At 54.7% G+C, this 15,499-nt stretch overlaps 1 protein-coding gene across 1 annotated transcript in view; it reads right to left on the reverse strand.

Moving 5' to 3' along the window:
- The window catches only part of PLXNA1 (plexin A1), a 116,009-nt gene that overhangs the window by 33,579 nt on the left and 66,931 nt on the right, over positions 1 to 15,499 (reverse strand). The window contains exons 10-14 of the mRNA XM_032120422.1: positions 13,061 to 13,261; positions 4,842 to 4,938; positions 4,356 to 4,546; positions 641 to 792; positions 210 to 330 (exon numbers count right to left, since the gene is read on the reverse strand). Coding sequence (XP_031976313.1) covers positions 210 to 330; positions 641 to 792; positions 4,356 to 4,546; positions 4,842 to 4,938; positions 13,061 to 13,261 — 762 coding nt within the window. The remainder of the gene's footprint in view (positions 1 to 209; positions 331 to 640; positions 793 to 4,355; positions 4,547 to 4,841; positions 4,939 to 13,060; positions 13,262 to 15,499) is intronic.

Raw genomic sequence — 15,499 nt, forward strand, 5'->3', positions numbered from 1 at the left:
CTGGCAGTGCCAGAAGGACAGTGGGGAGGCAGAGCAGAGGCAGCCTTGGAGAAATTCAATCATCATGACTCAATGACTGACCAGAGAATCCCTGCCTGCCCTGCACGAAAATGACGGCAAATTTTCCAACTCAGCCAGAAAACCACCCAAAACCACCCAGCATCACCTCCCTCTCAAGGTGACAGACCCTTCCCCAGCACAGGGCTTACCACAAAGGTGAAGGTCTTGGGGGATATGGCCCGGTAGCTGGGCGTGCAGTCACGGATGCACACTTCCACCCGTGCCTCATGAACCTTGCTCAGGCTGGCATCTCCGATTTCACACACAATCCTAAAAGATGAAGGTAAGAAACTCAGTGTCCTGGCACCAAGACACTCCCTGTGCCAAGCAAAGGTCTCAGGTGCCAGCAGCTCCATGAGAAACAAAGGTGGTGGCAGTTGACACTGCCAGCCCTCAGAGAAGCTTCCCCAAAGCCTTTGGGCTTCTCCCAGAGCAACCATAACCAGCAGATAATTCCCTCCCAGTCCAGCCCAGTCAGCTCTACGTCTTTTGCAGCCGCGGGCAGCATTTGAACATCATCACTGCTGTCCCTGACCTACTGAGGTGACTTGGAGCACACCCACCCCTCGCCAGCACTTACTGCTCAGCGCTGATGTACTCGCTCTCAATGGGGATGCACACCACTTTGCCCACTCGGACACCCCAGCGAACATCTTCAAACTTCAGGCCCAAGTTCTCGCCAGTGATGGTCAGACGGGTCCCGCCTTGTCTAGGGCCGGTCTCAGGGAACAACTAGGAGAGAGCATGGCCTGTCACAAGGATGCAGAGCCACAGGGACACCTCACTCAGGCAGGCTGCAGCCCAGGCAGCTGCAGGGTGTGTGCTACAAGCAGCAAGGAGCAGACAGGTGATGAGAAATGCCAGCACATATGTAAGTTGCACACAGAGAGGGAAAGACCTCCCCAGTGACAGCTGTATCCACAAAATCCCCCCAGGAACAAGCCAGGAGATATGAGAGGTGTCCAAGTAGAGGGCTGGGATGTGGACACCCTGATGCAGACATAGCCATCTCCCAGGTGACAAGGACACGGAGTTGAAGGAGACAGGGCAGCATCAGCCATGGCTCCAGCTGAACCAGCAAGGAAGCACCTGGATGTGCCTGGCTTTTGGCCAGGTCCCAGATGCCCAGGGATGAGATTCCCATGTTCAAGATGTCCTCAAAGGAGAAAGCATCTCCACCACGTCTCTGCAGAGGGGAAATGGCAGGCAGGGGGGAAATGCTTTTCTCTTCACTGGCAAACCCTGTGCCAAGGCTGGCTGAGAAGGGAGGGGACCTCACCACAGCACCACGCCTCATTTACCAAGATGATGCCCAGTAAAGCAGACAGGTGTGGCCTGACAGACAGTGGCAGGATGAGGGATGAACAGAGGTGTGGGCTCTGTTCCAAGGTATGTGGGGACACTGCCTCCAACCAGGCAATTACAGGCAGTTTTACATCAGTGACTGCTAGCCCCGAGTGGGCCCAGGGATGCAGCTGGGTCCCCAGTGACACAAAGACACAGCAGGGGAAAAGGCAGCTGCAGGCAGCAGGAGAGGGAGAGAGGAATGCAGGCTGGGTCAGTCCAGGAAGATATCACACCCTGACCCAGGGGAAGGGATGGTTCTGTTGCAGGTGATGGCCTCCTCTGCTCTCCTGGCTGAGATCCCCTCTAGCACTGGCAGGCACCTCTGCCTACACTAAGCTCAGCTCCTGGACAGGCTCAAGCCTCAACCAAGCACGTGTAAGCTCTTTGCATTCTTGGCAAATCTGGGCAGCTGCAACCCTGGGGCCTGAGCCAGATGGATCCTCCTCCTCCTCCTCCTCCTCCTTGTGAAGGGCTCACTCCTGAACATCATCTCCACAGCAAGGAAAAGCAGACGAGCTGAGGGTGGGAAACATGCAGCAGCAGACACTGTCCACATCCCCAACCCTCATGGACTGCATGCAGCCAGGGGCTGTTTCTGCACAATCCCACTACAGCCATCACCACTGGGATTAACTTCTGCCCTCTGGATTCACATTGGGCTGGTCACCTTCAGCACACACAAACTCAGATGGGAGCACCCAGGCCCCTTGCACACCCGCATCCTGCAGGACATATCCCAGGCCAGCATCAGAGCTAGGACTGGTGCCTGAGCCCTGGTGACTGACCACGGCAGTCACAACTCACTATTTACACAGCAACAAAACCCTCTGGGGCTGTGGGGAACCACTGTTTGCCTAAACCTTGTTCAGCCCCTGCCCAAGTCTGGGATTGGAGCTCGTTCTAGCAGCTGCAGCCAGCACCAGGTTGGGTTTTCTCCTTAAATAAAGCTCAGGCGGGGCAGCTGGCAAGAAGCTGCTGTTTGTTTGGTGCTGCTAAATGAGTGTTAAAAGCTGCTCCGGGCATGTTCGATTCCTCCTCCACAGCAGCAAAGCTGACAAGGGCCACGCGTTCGGGGAGGAAGGAGCCCGGGAATGAAATGACATCGTTGGCCGCCCAGCACAGGGAGGTCACAGCTAAACAAGGTGTGTGGGAGGGGGGAGCTGCCGAGGACAGCAGTAGCTGCTCAACCCTCCCCTTTCCCCCCTCCACCTCCACACCCCTGGCCCCAACAAACACTGCTGCTTTTCTCCTAATTGGTTTCATAGGGTCCTTTTACATCAACAAGAGAACGGCTCCAGCGGGTACAAGCAGTTGGCTTGCTCCCAGCTCCAGTGGCCAAAGCATGGCCAGAAAGCGCTGAGGCCAAGGGGTACCCCCTTCCCAAGGGAAAGGGTGTCACGCTGAGGGTCATAGCAAGCACTAGGTGAGACACCACAGAGGTTTGGAAAGGACTTGTCCCCACCACTGAAAAATGGGTAAGTGATTCCTCACTCCAAGGGTGAAGAACTGTGGTCATCTCCCAGCCCAGCCCCACCACCCATGAAGACACCTGCACTCTAGTGGGCTGGGCAGGAAGCAGGCTCCAGCTCCCCATGAAACCACTGTAGGAGACCCCTCTCCCCCATCAGCCCATGCTGCCCTCTCTGCACTAGGCTTTTCCCTGGACCATTTGCAAGCCTGCCCACAGCCCAAATGCGGGACTGGGGGAGTGGGAGGCAGCAGGCAACAGGCAGGCTACAGGAAGAGCATCACACCAACAGCTCCTGCACATCCACACCAAATGCCACCTCCCAGGGCACTAATGCAGAGCAGAGCCAAGGTCAAGCCCACCTGCTAACAGATCTGTTCCTGCTGCACCTGCAATTACTGTAAAATTTCATAATGATTCAGGGCGGGAGAGCTGTTACCATCAGCTCTGGACCAACTGCTGTTACCAACGCCGGGCACCATCAGCTGCAGTGTGTGTGTAGATGCCTGCAGCCCTGGTCACCTGAACACAAGAGGACAAGGGCACAGCCTACAGCAAGGCCACCCTGGCCATGACCTGCCTCTGCATTCTCCACTCCCATCATCCCTAGGGGTCCAGATTTGGGCAGTTCAGCCTGAGCACGGTGGGAAGCTGACAGGGAGCCCCGCAGCTCTGCACACAACATCAGACCTCCATGTAGGGATGCAGGCTCTGAGGCTCGATCCCACTTCCCTGGGAATGAATCCCTTCCCTGCCAGCACTCCACCAGCCCCAGGCAACTCTGCAGGCAGTACTTCTTGCAGGCAGGGCTCTTTGCAGGCAGGGGCATGCCCAGCAGGGCTGTTCCCCCCTCTCCACATGGCTGCCACCCAGCACACTGCAGGGCCCATCCATGTGAGAGGCAGGCAGCACGCACTGGGAAAAGCCAAGACTCTCATTTCCAGCCTCCATCAGATAAGGCACTAAAACCCAAACAGATCAGATCCTGTGCTAAGACTCCAGTAATTAACACCATCGAGGCCTGGCCAGGCATGGGTAAGCAGAAGGTATCCAGCTGAAATACCCACCAGTCCTTCCTTGTGAACCTGGATCCCAGCCCAACAGGCATGCGAATATTAATATACACAATCTTATAAGCAAAGGTCATAAAAGCTGTCAGGGAAATGGGATGATGATGATGAACTACTGGCCCCAGTGCACATGGCAACACATGGAGGAGCAACTTAGAGCTTTCCTGGATCCCTCAGTCATGTGCAGGAGGGGTTGGAATTTTGGAAATGAGCCAGAAAGCCCATTGCATGGGGGTGGTAGAGAGAGGATTTTAGCCTTGGAAATGAAAGTGGTGACAAAAAACACTCAAGTACTAAACACTGAGTAGATCTGGCTGCTGTGAGCTGCCACTGGAGAGCCCCATCCACATCCCCATCCCCCATCAGAGTCCCTCGGCACGGGGCATCACCACCCGCCCGTCCCCACATACCTTGGTGATCTTGGGGTCGGTGCAGCGGCTGTTGCCGCTGCTGGCGTGCATCCAGCTGCTCTCGTAGGCCAGGCAGTGCTGGCGCAGGGAGCAGCGCCGCTCCGACACGCACCAGCCACACTCGAAGCGCGGGTCGGCCTTGAGGCACAGCCCGCAGCTCTCCCGCAGCGCCGAGCACTTGTACAGGTGGGCTGCAATGGCAGGAGCAGGGCAGGGTTAGCATGGGCTCCCCAACCCATGGGCAAAGGTTCTGGGGGAAAAAGGCACCTGCTCTTGCCCCTCCCACCAACTCCCAATGGGACAAACCCCCACAGGCAGGAGGCAGCAGCAGCCTGGACTCAACGCCAAAGGTGTCTACCAAAGCTTCTTGGAAAATGCCTCTTATTTAGAAACCCATCAAAGCACTCGTGCAAGCTATGGTCAGAGCCAGGGTGGGCTGGAGGCTGAGGGGGCACTGAGCCAGGTCCTGTCCCATCCCTCACTCACCCTGGATGTTCTGGGGGTTGTCAATGACAAAGTTCCCATTCCAGACCACAGACAAGTTGACGGGCAGGTCACTGATGTCATTCCCTTCGTAGAAATACTGCAGGAGGAAACAGAAAGGAGGCAGAGCCGGTTAATTGTTGAGGCAAGATGTCCTGGTGAGGGGCATAGAAAGACATACAATCCTGTTACATGGATGTCTCCCATCAGCCCAGAGGAGAGGGATGGGGTCCTGGCTGGGACTTGCTGGCTAGGAACAAACAGGTCTGACAGCCACTCATCAAAGTATCGGTCACAGCACATGAAACCAGTGGGCTGGACTGACAAAAAAAGATAAAGCAGCAAAACAGAGGGTTTCTAAATAGACCCAAAACCCATCAGCTCAAAGGTCTGAAGCTGCTGCTGCTGGAAGAGGAAGAAACAGATGGTGCCTCTGCAGCACAGATGTACTTCTCCCCACAAGGCTCCCAAGCCCGTCTCCATGCCCTCCCCACTCCAGGGGTGCTCAGTTGAATATTTGGGATTATGGTCATCACTGGTGAAGCTGGGGGAGGACAGGCTGGGTACATCACAGGAGTGGATTCAGTAGAGTCACCCTTGACAGCCAGTGGGGGGATGTCCCTCGCAGTCCCCTCCAGCCCCATCGCCCATAACAAAATGACATAAAGCTGTGGCCACATGGCTGTGGGTGGAACAGAGCCAAGGACCACTCCAGTGCCACAGCAACCTTCAGATCTCAGGAGAGAGCACTCCTCCTCTCCAAACCACACCCCCAGTTGCCCCACTCCCGGCTCCACACCATGCTCAGACATTGGCTACACTCCATTTCAGGACTGGCACCACCACCCTGAGCTCCCATGTAGGGCGGTGACACCAGGGAATCCTACCCCCTCAGCTTTAGGGCACCCAAAACTCAGGTCCTAGGACCTGCTGCTGTCCAGACACATCCACCTCCATTTCTCCTTCCAGCCTGGCCAGCTTCTTCTCCCCACCCAGACCCCTCACCCCTGCCTCAACACCTGAGTCCCAGCCCCAGCAGCACCATCAATATTCCCTGCAAAGCCGCTGCATGCAGACAGAGAGGTTTAATCGATACGGAGGCAGGAAGGCAGTTGGAACCATCCCTGACAGCTAATGACCTCCTTCGGCAAGAGATTCCCCGCTCCTCGCCTGAGAAAATGACAGGCGTGTCAGGAGAGATTAAATGAATGATTCATGGGTTGCTGGAGTTTGTTAGAGAGCAGTGGACGCACCAGCAGCCATTCACCGGCAGTGGCCACAGCCAGTCCCAGCACCACCTTCCACAGCCCCAGGCTGTACCAGGAAGAGGTGGCCTCAGCACCTCCTCCAGCACTGCCCCAGCTGCTGCCCCACATAGGACCCTCTGCAGTGGGTCTGTTCTACTTGACCCCCGCACGGGGTACAGGGGTGTGACCCACGAAGGAAGCCAGCCATGCCCAGAAGAACAACATTTGGGTCCTTCTCGCCTGACCATCAAAGCTGGTCCCTTCTGCGCTGAGTCTCTCCCAGCCTGGCAGCACCACCAGTCCAGCATCAAACACGGCACCAAAATGGGGCACACGCCCAGTGTGAGACCTGGCTACAGCAGCACACCCCTCGCTCAGCCCCACAGGGTGCCAGTGAGAGCCAAGCCTGGTCCTCCACTACAGCTTGTGGTTAGTGATCCTCTGTCCACCCAAACGCAGGGTGGAAGACCCCAAAATGCAGCCCTCCCCAGGGAGGAAGGCTGCTGCTGGTCAGCCGTACACAGCAGCTGTCAGGCACATCCAGCTGCAAACCCAACAGCTTCAGCACCATCTCGTCTCTGCAGGTAGAGCCCCAGCACCCCCCAGCACAGCCCCCAGACATGGCACCTCTTGTCATGTTTGCCCAGATGACCTTCACCACATCTCCACCATGCACCATCTACCACCAGAGCCTCTCAGCAGCATTCCTGTCATCAGGCTTGGGAAGATGAAGCCAGAACCTGGCTAGGAGTCCAGATCTGTTCACCTTGCCCTATCCTACTCCCACCCAAGCACATCCTCAACAGAACCACAATGAGGAGCTGGCCGGACCCTTAGCAGTGAACAGAGACCATTCCCTGGCAGCAGGAGGGAGCACATGCTGGGGAGGGTGGTGGCAGCGCCGGAGCAGAATTTAGCTGTGACGAGCCACGTGGCAGCGTAAGTGAAATTGGCATTTTCAATTTGTACTCTGACATGTCTCATTTGGGGCCCTGGCATCTCGGGAAGGCATCCAGCCTGCAGCTGTCCAAAACACTTATTTGCATCTCTCTGCCCCGGCTACTTTTGGAAATTAGTTCTTCTGGGAGGTGGGTTGGAGGAAGAAGAATAGGGGAAGAAGGAGGGAGAATATTAACCCCTCATGCACCGGTTCCGAGACAGCAAGAGACCAATTGCACAAGAGACTGCCTCCCTCTGAGAAAGGACATGGTGCTGAGGATGCTGACTTTGCTGTGACAGGGAGCTGCAGCGGACAGCAGGGAGCAGCGGGAGCACAGGACTGTGTGAAGGGAAGTGGCAGAGCAGGAGTCGTTGCCTCAGCTGGTGTTCAAAGTGTGGGATCACCAAGGGAACATGGATATCAATGAAAAATGTGTCCTTGGCATCTGCGTGTCTGTCAGCAGCCTCTCACCTGCCCTGCAGAGACAGCAGTGGGTCTGTGTCTTGGATGCTGTTCCTGGTCCCTGAAGGATGCTGGAGCTGGAGTCAGGACTTGGCTGTGCACGGGCAGGAGCTGCAGCTGCAGGGGCTCTGGGCTTGGCTTCCCTGGACTTGGAGATCCATCAGATCCCTCTCTAATTTCCAAAGCATCTTGTATTTTCAAAGGTGTTTCCAAAAGGCCTACTCACAGCTGCTCTTGCCATAGTGTAAGCACAAAAATGGCCTCTCCACCCACAGGCACAGCCACAGCCAGGAAGGCGGCAGCATCCAAGTAAAGCAGCAACCACCTTCCTGAAGGCCCCACAACTGGTGGGGATCAGGCAGGGTGTGCTTACCAATCTGTCCATCCTATGGGACCCAAAAAAGAGCTCACAGACAGGTCCCATCACATTGTCTCCTCCCTGCTCGGAGCTAACATGGTGTTAAAAATCCAGTAAACACTTAACTGTTACTAACTTCCCAGTTAATCAATCTCTGTGGCTGGCAGCAGACTGGGATGAGCAGCAGGAGAGTAGGCCAGGATGGGTGTGAGTGGGGGGATGCACCTACCCAGGCAGTCCTGCTATCAGACCATCTTGCACTCTACAAAGGTGCCCAGGACCCCCAGCTGTGCCAAAGGATGATTTGGTTTGGCAGCTGCTATGAGGACAAGCTGTGGGAAAGGGAAGTTTGCTCTGGGAGCAAAAAACGACAGGCACAGCCTGAGAGCGAACTAACGGCACCCAAAGTGATGTGTTCTAATGCAGCACAGCCCACAGAAGGGGATGGGAGAAAAGATGTCATCAAGTGAGTCAGCAACCGAGATGAGAACTGCCTGGCTCCTTACCTAACCCAGCCAGCCTCCCTGTACCTCCATCAAGAGCTTACAACACGAATGTGGAGGACAGAGGATGTTTCATCCCCACCCACCTGGATACTGGTCTTCCCAGCAAGGTCTCCTTCTGCAGAGATGCAGCTCAGGCAAGAGAACTCCTCACTAAGCCTTTCTCAAGGCCCTTTACCCAAAACTTACCTCAGGCATCTTCCCAAGTAGCAACCACCAACCTCATGTTCTTCTCACATCTCCAGTTGTCACATCCACTCTGCCCCCCTGTGGGGAATGCCACCAGCCCTGCACATGACAAGGGCTGTAGCTGTCACCTGCCCTGAAAGTCCCACTTTTGATTCTAGGAAGCCCACTGCTCACCCACCCACCAGCTAGCAGCAACGGGCACTGAGAGCTACCCAGCTTCCCTTGGGATGAGAGATTCGGCACTCTGAGAAGGTGCCTGCAGGGAGCCACACGGGGGACACAGCTGCAGCTAGCAGGAAACACCCCAAATCTGTGGGCAGATTGCACTGAGATGCACTTTGGAATGCTCCTACAAATGCCATGCCAACTAGACAAGGCCCTAGCCCTTCTCAGCCCAGAGGAGCAGGGCAGCCCCACAGCCATCAACATCCCTTACCACAGGGCATTCTTCCCACTCTAGCCACAACCTGCCCAGCCCATCCCTGGGGAAGGCAGCAGAGGGGCTGCTCCTCTGTAAGCAAACCCACACATCCAAATTTCCTGTGCAACCCCCCTCACTCCCACATGCACCATCCCCCTGGGCTGCATTTCTGGAGGAGCGCTTGGGCTGCAGCTGTGTCCTATTTTTCTGTAGTTGATGACCTCAACTCCTTCCCCGCGCTACGGGGACGGCAGTAATGTACATCGCGTCTCGCCAGGGCTCAACTGCAATTCATCATTATTTTATCTGCTGGAATTTAATTGGATCCTATCAAACTCTCCTGATACTCCCTTTTCACTTTAAACACTGCTGCAGGAAAGATAAATGTAGGCACCGCTAGGATGGAGAGCGCGGCTTTGCTGGCGGACGGAGCTGGGGCTGTGGGCTCCAATCCTGCTTCCCTCTCCATGGCTGGTTAATTAGAGATACATATACTGGAGGTGTGCAGTGCTCAGAACAGGGCATGTGTGTATGATTTATGTTGCTCTATAAATATACCCTGGGCCGAGTAAAATACCGCACAACAGCACAACTTGACGGTAACGCTCAGCCTCTCATTCTGGATCTCCTCCTTTTCTCCCCCATCACACACAAGCTTCTTCACCTGGATTCCTCTTGCCTCAAATCCAGCAGGGTGTGAGAACCTGATACCCTGGGAATATGTCAGAGCAACACCCAGGTTCTGCAGCAACAAAAAAATACCCAGAAAACTTGAATCTGACAGGTCTTACTTCACTCCCCAGCATCCACACTTGGGGCCGGGCTTCAGCATCCACACTAGGGTACCACACGTGCCCACCCTGCCAGCCCAGCTTGCTCTGCACCCACATCACTTTGTCCCAGCAATAATACTCACTCCAGGGTGAACATCCCAACGTGAGTCTGGCCAGAGGGCAGGAGCCTCCACAGCCACAGCAGAAACAGTGGGCAAGGTGGGCTCTCCATACCAGGGGTACTGGTGAGAAAGGAGCCAAAAGGGAGCCAGGGAGGTGACACAGCTGCTCCTCACCACGTAGGACTTTGGTTAAAAGGAAAGGGAAATAACTGAGGCATGAGGCTTAATTTAAAGTGCTGAGACAACAAGCTCATGAAAACGAGATCAGGGGTTCTTCCTATTTATACATTTAAAGGGAAAGAGCAGCTCTGGGGCTATTTCAGCCTTAAGAGGAACATTTTACAGAGAAAAAGCCAAACCCTTGACAGCGAGAAACACCTGTAGTCATTTTGCAAAGGCCAGGACTAAATCAGATCAAGTCCAAGGTTACAAGCGTTAGCGCAGATTTGGGACTGTGGCGCTTTTCAACAGCAAAACTGTTTCATTTTTGCAGAATCAGGAGGATGAGCCCTGTTGAGGGATGTCAGAGGGGAAAGAACAGGCAAAGGCAGGGATATTTGGAAAATGAATCTCAGTGGCATCAACCTTATGCATTAAGACACGTGACCATTTCTCCATCCTCTGCTGCAAAAAGCAAGCCTGGAAAAGTCTGCCTCCAGAAGATTAAAAGCAATGAATTGGCAAAAAAATAGTTTATTGGCAAAGATCTTCATTTTCTTAGTTAGGCTTGTCTTTCCTTTTTGCATCTTTACAATACATGTGGAAAACCATTAGGGTGGCTTTCTTTTTGAAGAGCAGAAGAGACCAAAGTGAGGAGGCAAAAAAGGTTCTTTTGGCTTTGTTTATGCCCTGGGATGCTGGGGAATACCAGAGCTGGTCTCCCTTGAGGTTGCCAAAGATCTATTGGGTGTTTCAAACGATGTTTATAGTCAACACTCAGACCTTAATGAATGGATTGCTGAATATTTAACCAAGATGTCCTTTCTTCAAAGTGCTAACAAGTCATTGGAGTTTGACAAGCACTAAAACAAAAGACAAAGAGTTTTAAGGGCCTTGACTTATTATCCCTTTCATTCACCAGTGATTCAGGAAAGCATCCCTAATTCCACAGAGTATTTAACCTCTTGTTTAGATCCCACTGAACTCCTGGAAACAATGTGTGCTTAAATGCCTTTTGGCATCCATCCTTCACTTGCTGGCTGGGAAGATGTCATCCTTTTCCTATATCTCTACTCGCCAGTGTTCACCACACCAAAATCCTAACTCAAAGGATGAAGTGCAATGGAAGAAGCCACTGGGCCATGGCTGGGAGAGCCTGAAGCACTATCAAGCAGCCAGATGGACTGCAAAAAGGCACGAAGGAGACAAACACCACACAAGTGTGAATCTGAATCCCCCACACCATAATGCAGCCTGGCTCAATGCCCTCAAATGTTAAAGCAGGCAAGTAGACCCTGAAAGCAAAGCGGCTTCTTTCAAGTCAAAACTCTCCTTTTCTCTTTGTGAAGCCACCCTGCACCCGAAAGCCACATCTGCTGCTCCAGACTGCAGCCCCATGGAGCTGCTGCTACCTGCTCCCCATGCACCTCACAACACCTCATACATGCTCTTCTGACAATTTGTGCTGTTTTCACGGCATCCCTGACAATTTCCAGGGCAAACATCCACCACTGTCAGCCCAGGATAAAGCGCTCGTTCCAGCTCTCCTATCCCTTTGGAGAAGAGCTGCAGAGGCCATGCAGCTCATGACACCAATCCTGGCAGCCACAGCATCCCTTGGGAAACACAAGGCATTCGTTCTGCTTTAAAATCTCCCTCCTTGACAAATTTAAACTCACTGAGGAGAAATGAGCCCACATCGTTCAGAGCCTCTCTGCAAGCTCCATCTCTGTTATGTAAAGGCTCCCCTCTGATGCAGGCACCTCTCCTCAACACCCCACAGGAGCCATCAGGCTGCTGCTGTGAGCACTGCGCAGCCACAGCACTTCCCTACAGGGAGCATCCTGCAGCACACATATCCCAAACTGCTTTGGAATAACCTCAACCAAACCCCACACTACAGAACTGGGCAGGAGGCAGCTGCCAGCTCCAGGCAGAGGAGACCTGGCAGGAGACTGGACTGGCTGCACAGCATCTCCCCAGGACTGCTGCCCAGGGCAGGAGGCAATGACTCAGGATGCTCCTTCTGTCCAAAGGCTCTGCAGCCCTGGGATCACTGGAGGAAGGAGGGAGCCAGTGCTCATCTTAAATGGCCTCTAAATGTCACTTCTGCCACCAAAGGGAGCAGGGATCGGCGCTGGTGTTAGGCTGCAAATGAGCTTTCACAGTATGAGAGATGAAAAACAAATTTTAAAAGGATTAAATGGGAGAGCAAAGAGAGGGGCTGGCTCCATTCAGATGAGGACAGGTCAGTGCAGAGCACAGTGGGCAGCTGAGGAGCTGGGCAACAGCAGCTCCCGGTGGGGCCATCAGCACCCAGAGTGGCTTTTGTTCATGGGCTTGGTGCACAGCAAGGAGCACAGACACAGCTCACCCAGGGCTGCAAAACCCTCTCCCACTTAGGAGATAAGGTGCCTGGAGAAGGCAGAGAAGGCAGAGATGCCTGCAGGAGAGAGCTGAAGTGACAGGGCTGCAGGGGGCAAGGACACAGAGGCAGGGAGAGATGCAGGGAGCAAGGGATGGAGGGCAGGCAGGCAGGGGAAGGAGGCAGCTGCTGGTCAGATCAGGGATGGAGTCAGGGACAGACAGAGGCTGCAGGGAAGGAGGGAAAGCGCTTGCAGGGCTGGCAAGCACAGCTGCATGTGGAGGACTCCATGTGTGCAATGGGACACAGAGGTGTTAGCTCCATCCTGCCTGTAAAGTGGGATAGATTTACGGGGTGGGGAGGGCTCCAGCACATCTGGGCCCAGCTGGCTCCAGTTCAGGCAACTTTCTTCAGCTTTGCAAACCCAATTTCCTTGGAAGTGCTCCTAAAGCCTGGTGACTTCAACATTGATCCTATCTGGAACAACCCCAAGCAGCCTCCCAATGCACCTGGGGGAAGTGGCGGGGAGCCCGCCTCACACCCCACAATCAACAGAAACCCCTACAACCTGCCTGCAAGAGAGCAAAGCTGCCCATGCAACGAGCCAGGATGGTCCTGGGGCAGGCAGGAAGGAGCAGCCCACAGCCAGGGCCCCTGCCGAGGACAGCTCCCGGCACACTCACCGAGGTGTTCTGGCACTGGATGCTGGTGCTGTTGAAGCGCAGGGCGGTGACGCGGGTGGTGCTGCCGGGGATGTGGAAGATGCACTCGTAGTTGCGCTGGCCTGACTGCGGCTGGGGCAGGTTCTTGGCCGTCAGGGTGATGGGTTTCACCACACCCACGGGGATGTAGATCTGGGTGGAAGGCAGGATCTGAGGGCAGTCCTATAAGGGGAACAAGAGGCAGCCGATGAGATGGGAACACTGTGCAGCCTCCCCCAGCACCCCTGTGACCCTCTCCTGGCTGGCAGGCTTAGAAATGTGCTGCAAAAACACCACCCTGAGCTCATGCTTGAGAAAATCCTCATGTGCAGCAACCCCAAACCAGCATCCTATGGCTGCTCTACCCAAAGCCCTGAAGACAGGAAAGAAGAGCACAAAGGAATCTGGTGGCAGGGCAGATGTAGAGTGTTTTCTACAGCTCAGGTTGATTTAGGTGGGAGGTGCGGAGAGGATGCATCTATGGAATCTGTAACTTGGCACTGCAACAGCAACATGTGTTTGGGCCAACTGGTAACAACGTGGACTTCAATGCCATCATTGCAGCCAGTAGGTTTCAGAGTTAATGCCCACTGGGCTGTGCATTGTCAAGCTACCTGCTCAGCCCTCCTGTTTCCCTTACAGCTTCCATCCCCCTTCCTTCACAAGTGGACAGAAAAGCATTTTCCCTCTTTGATACAGCAATGTGCTCCTGCAGTGTGGCAGAGAACCTGCTCTGCAGCAAATTTTGCTGCGGCTTCTATCTGCACCAGCTTGGAGCAGTGTCACCCCACCCAGCCCGGCTGCAGGCTGCCCAGCAGGCAGTGCCTCCAGCCAGGGGATGCTGCTGAGCCCGAGGTGGAGAGGAAAGCACCTCCCTGCCAGCCCCTGGGGAAGGAGACGTTGGGAGGGCAAAACACACCACTTTTAATAGCCGCGGGCTCCCAGCTGCTCCAGGGGAGCTGGTGACTCTTGTGTGCAAAGCACAGGGGAGCAGGAGGGAGCAAAAATAAATGAGCTCAGGCAGCAAAACAGCTCTGCAGCCCCGGTGGGTGACACTTCGGCAAACAACAGCCTGATGCAATCCCACGCTGCCTTTGCTGAGTCGGGCAGAGGTCTCACACCTACGGCAGCTACTCCTGGGAGTGCTGGCTTGAAATAATATCAGGAGGGAATAACATGTGAGCTGCTTTAAAAACAGAAATGCTGTGGACACAGCCACTCCACTGCTCTCACAAAGCTTCTGGTGGCCACAGTGCAGCTGCAGGGGCAGCTCTGGCCCCAAGGCCACCAGCAGCCATGTGTGACCAAGGCTGCCCAGCTGTCTCCTGCCACCCCGCAGCAAGCCAGGCCGGACCTTGCAAAGTGCCAGGCTTTATCTCAGCCGCTATGATTAATTAACTTTCAAACAATGCAGAGAAAAGAAAAAGAAATTGTTTCATTTAGCAAATATTGACAGAAAAACCCAACTAGTTTTACTCCTTGGGTTTTCTGTTCTTAACAAGTCTGTATTCCCCAAAAGCACAGTTTTCAAGGGAAGAAACTATTTATCTCCAAAACATACTAAACAAAATAAAAGCAGAGAGAAACAGTAGTGTTAGCCCCAACCTGGAGATGGCAACAGGGCTGGGGCAGTCTGGGGATCCTTGGCACTGCTCTGCCACCTCCCTGCTCCATATCACAGCTACCACTCTGCACAGGGGGGCTTCAGTTCCCCCCCTTCCACAATCAGCCTGACTCACAGTGGGGAGACACCTCATGCCTGCTACCATTTCCATGGAGTGTCCCCACGACTGCACAGTGGTTGTTCCCCACCATTTCCCAGCTTGGAAGTGCTGTCAGAGGAAGCAGCCCCCACCTGCTTGATCCCCTCCACATTGCAGGGAGACCCCAGGGGTGGCACAAGCCTTCCCCACGGGGCACATACACACTTGGCAAGTATTAACTCCCGGCTCACTCTCCAACACTTCCATCTCCTCTTTTTTTGGTAATTACTGCCACAGTGCAGCTGGGGTGGTGGGTTAGTCCATGCCCCCCGGGCTGGGCTCACCACGGCTCCCTGCAGGCTGGTGCCCAGGGAGCACAGCAGGCACGTGTGTCCCTCTCCCCACACAGGCAGGAGGGCTCATTCTGCCGATTCGCGGTTTGAGCCGAATCCCCCCATGATGTCACACACTCCACATCTGCCAGCAGAAGTGTCTCATCCAGCAAAAATGTCAGCCTGTGCCCAAACAGGAAGCACCTGGTGCTGGTGGGCGCCCAGGGTGCCCGGAGGGGTGGGGGTACAAGGACGACTCATTTCCCCTCTGAGCAAGTCCAACCGCTGACACAACTGGCTCCGGCGTTGCCCAGCTCTTCCATCCCTTGGGAACACTCTGCACAGCCCACAGAGCTCTGTGTCCTGCCAAAAATAGCCCCTCCCAG

The sequence above is a fragment of the Corvus moneduloides genome, chromosome 11 (genome assembly GCF_009650955.1).
Source record: "Corvus moneduloides isolate bCorMon1 chromosome 11, bCorMon1.pri, whole genome shotgun sequence".
In the NCBI taxonomy this organism is placed as follows: domain Eukaryota; kingdom Metazoa; phylum Chordata; class Aves; order Passeriformes; family Corvidae; genus Corvus; species Corvus moneduloides.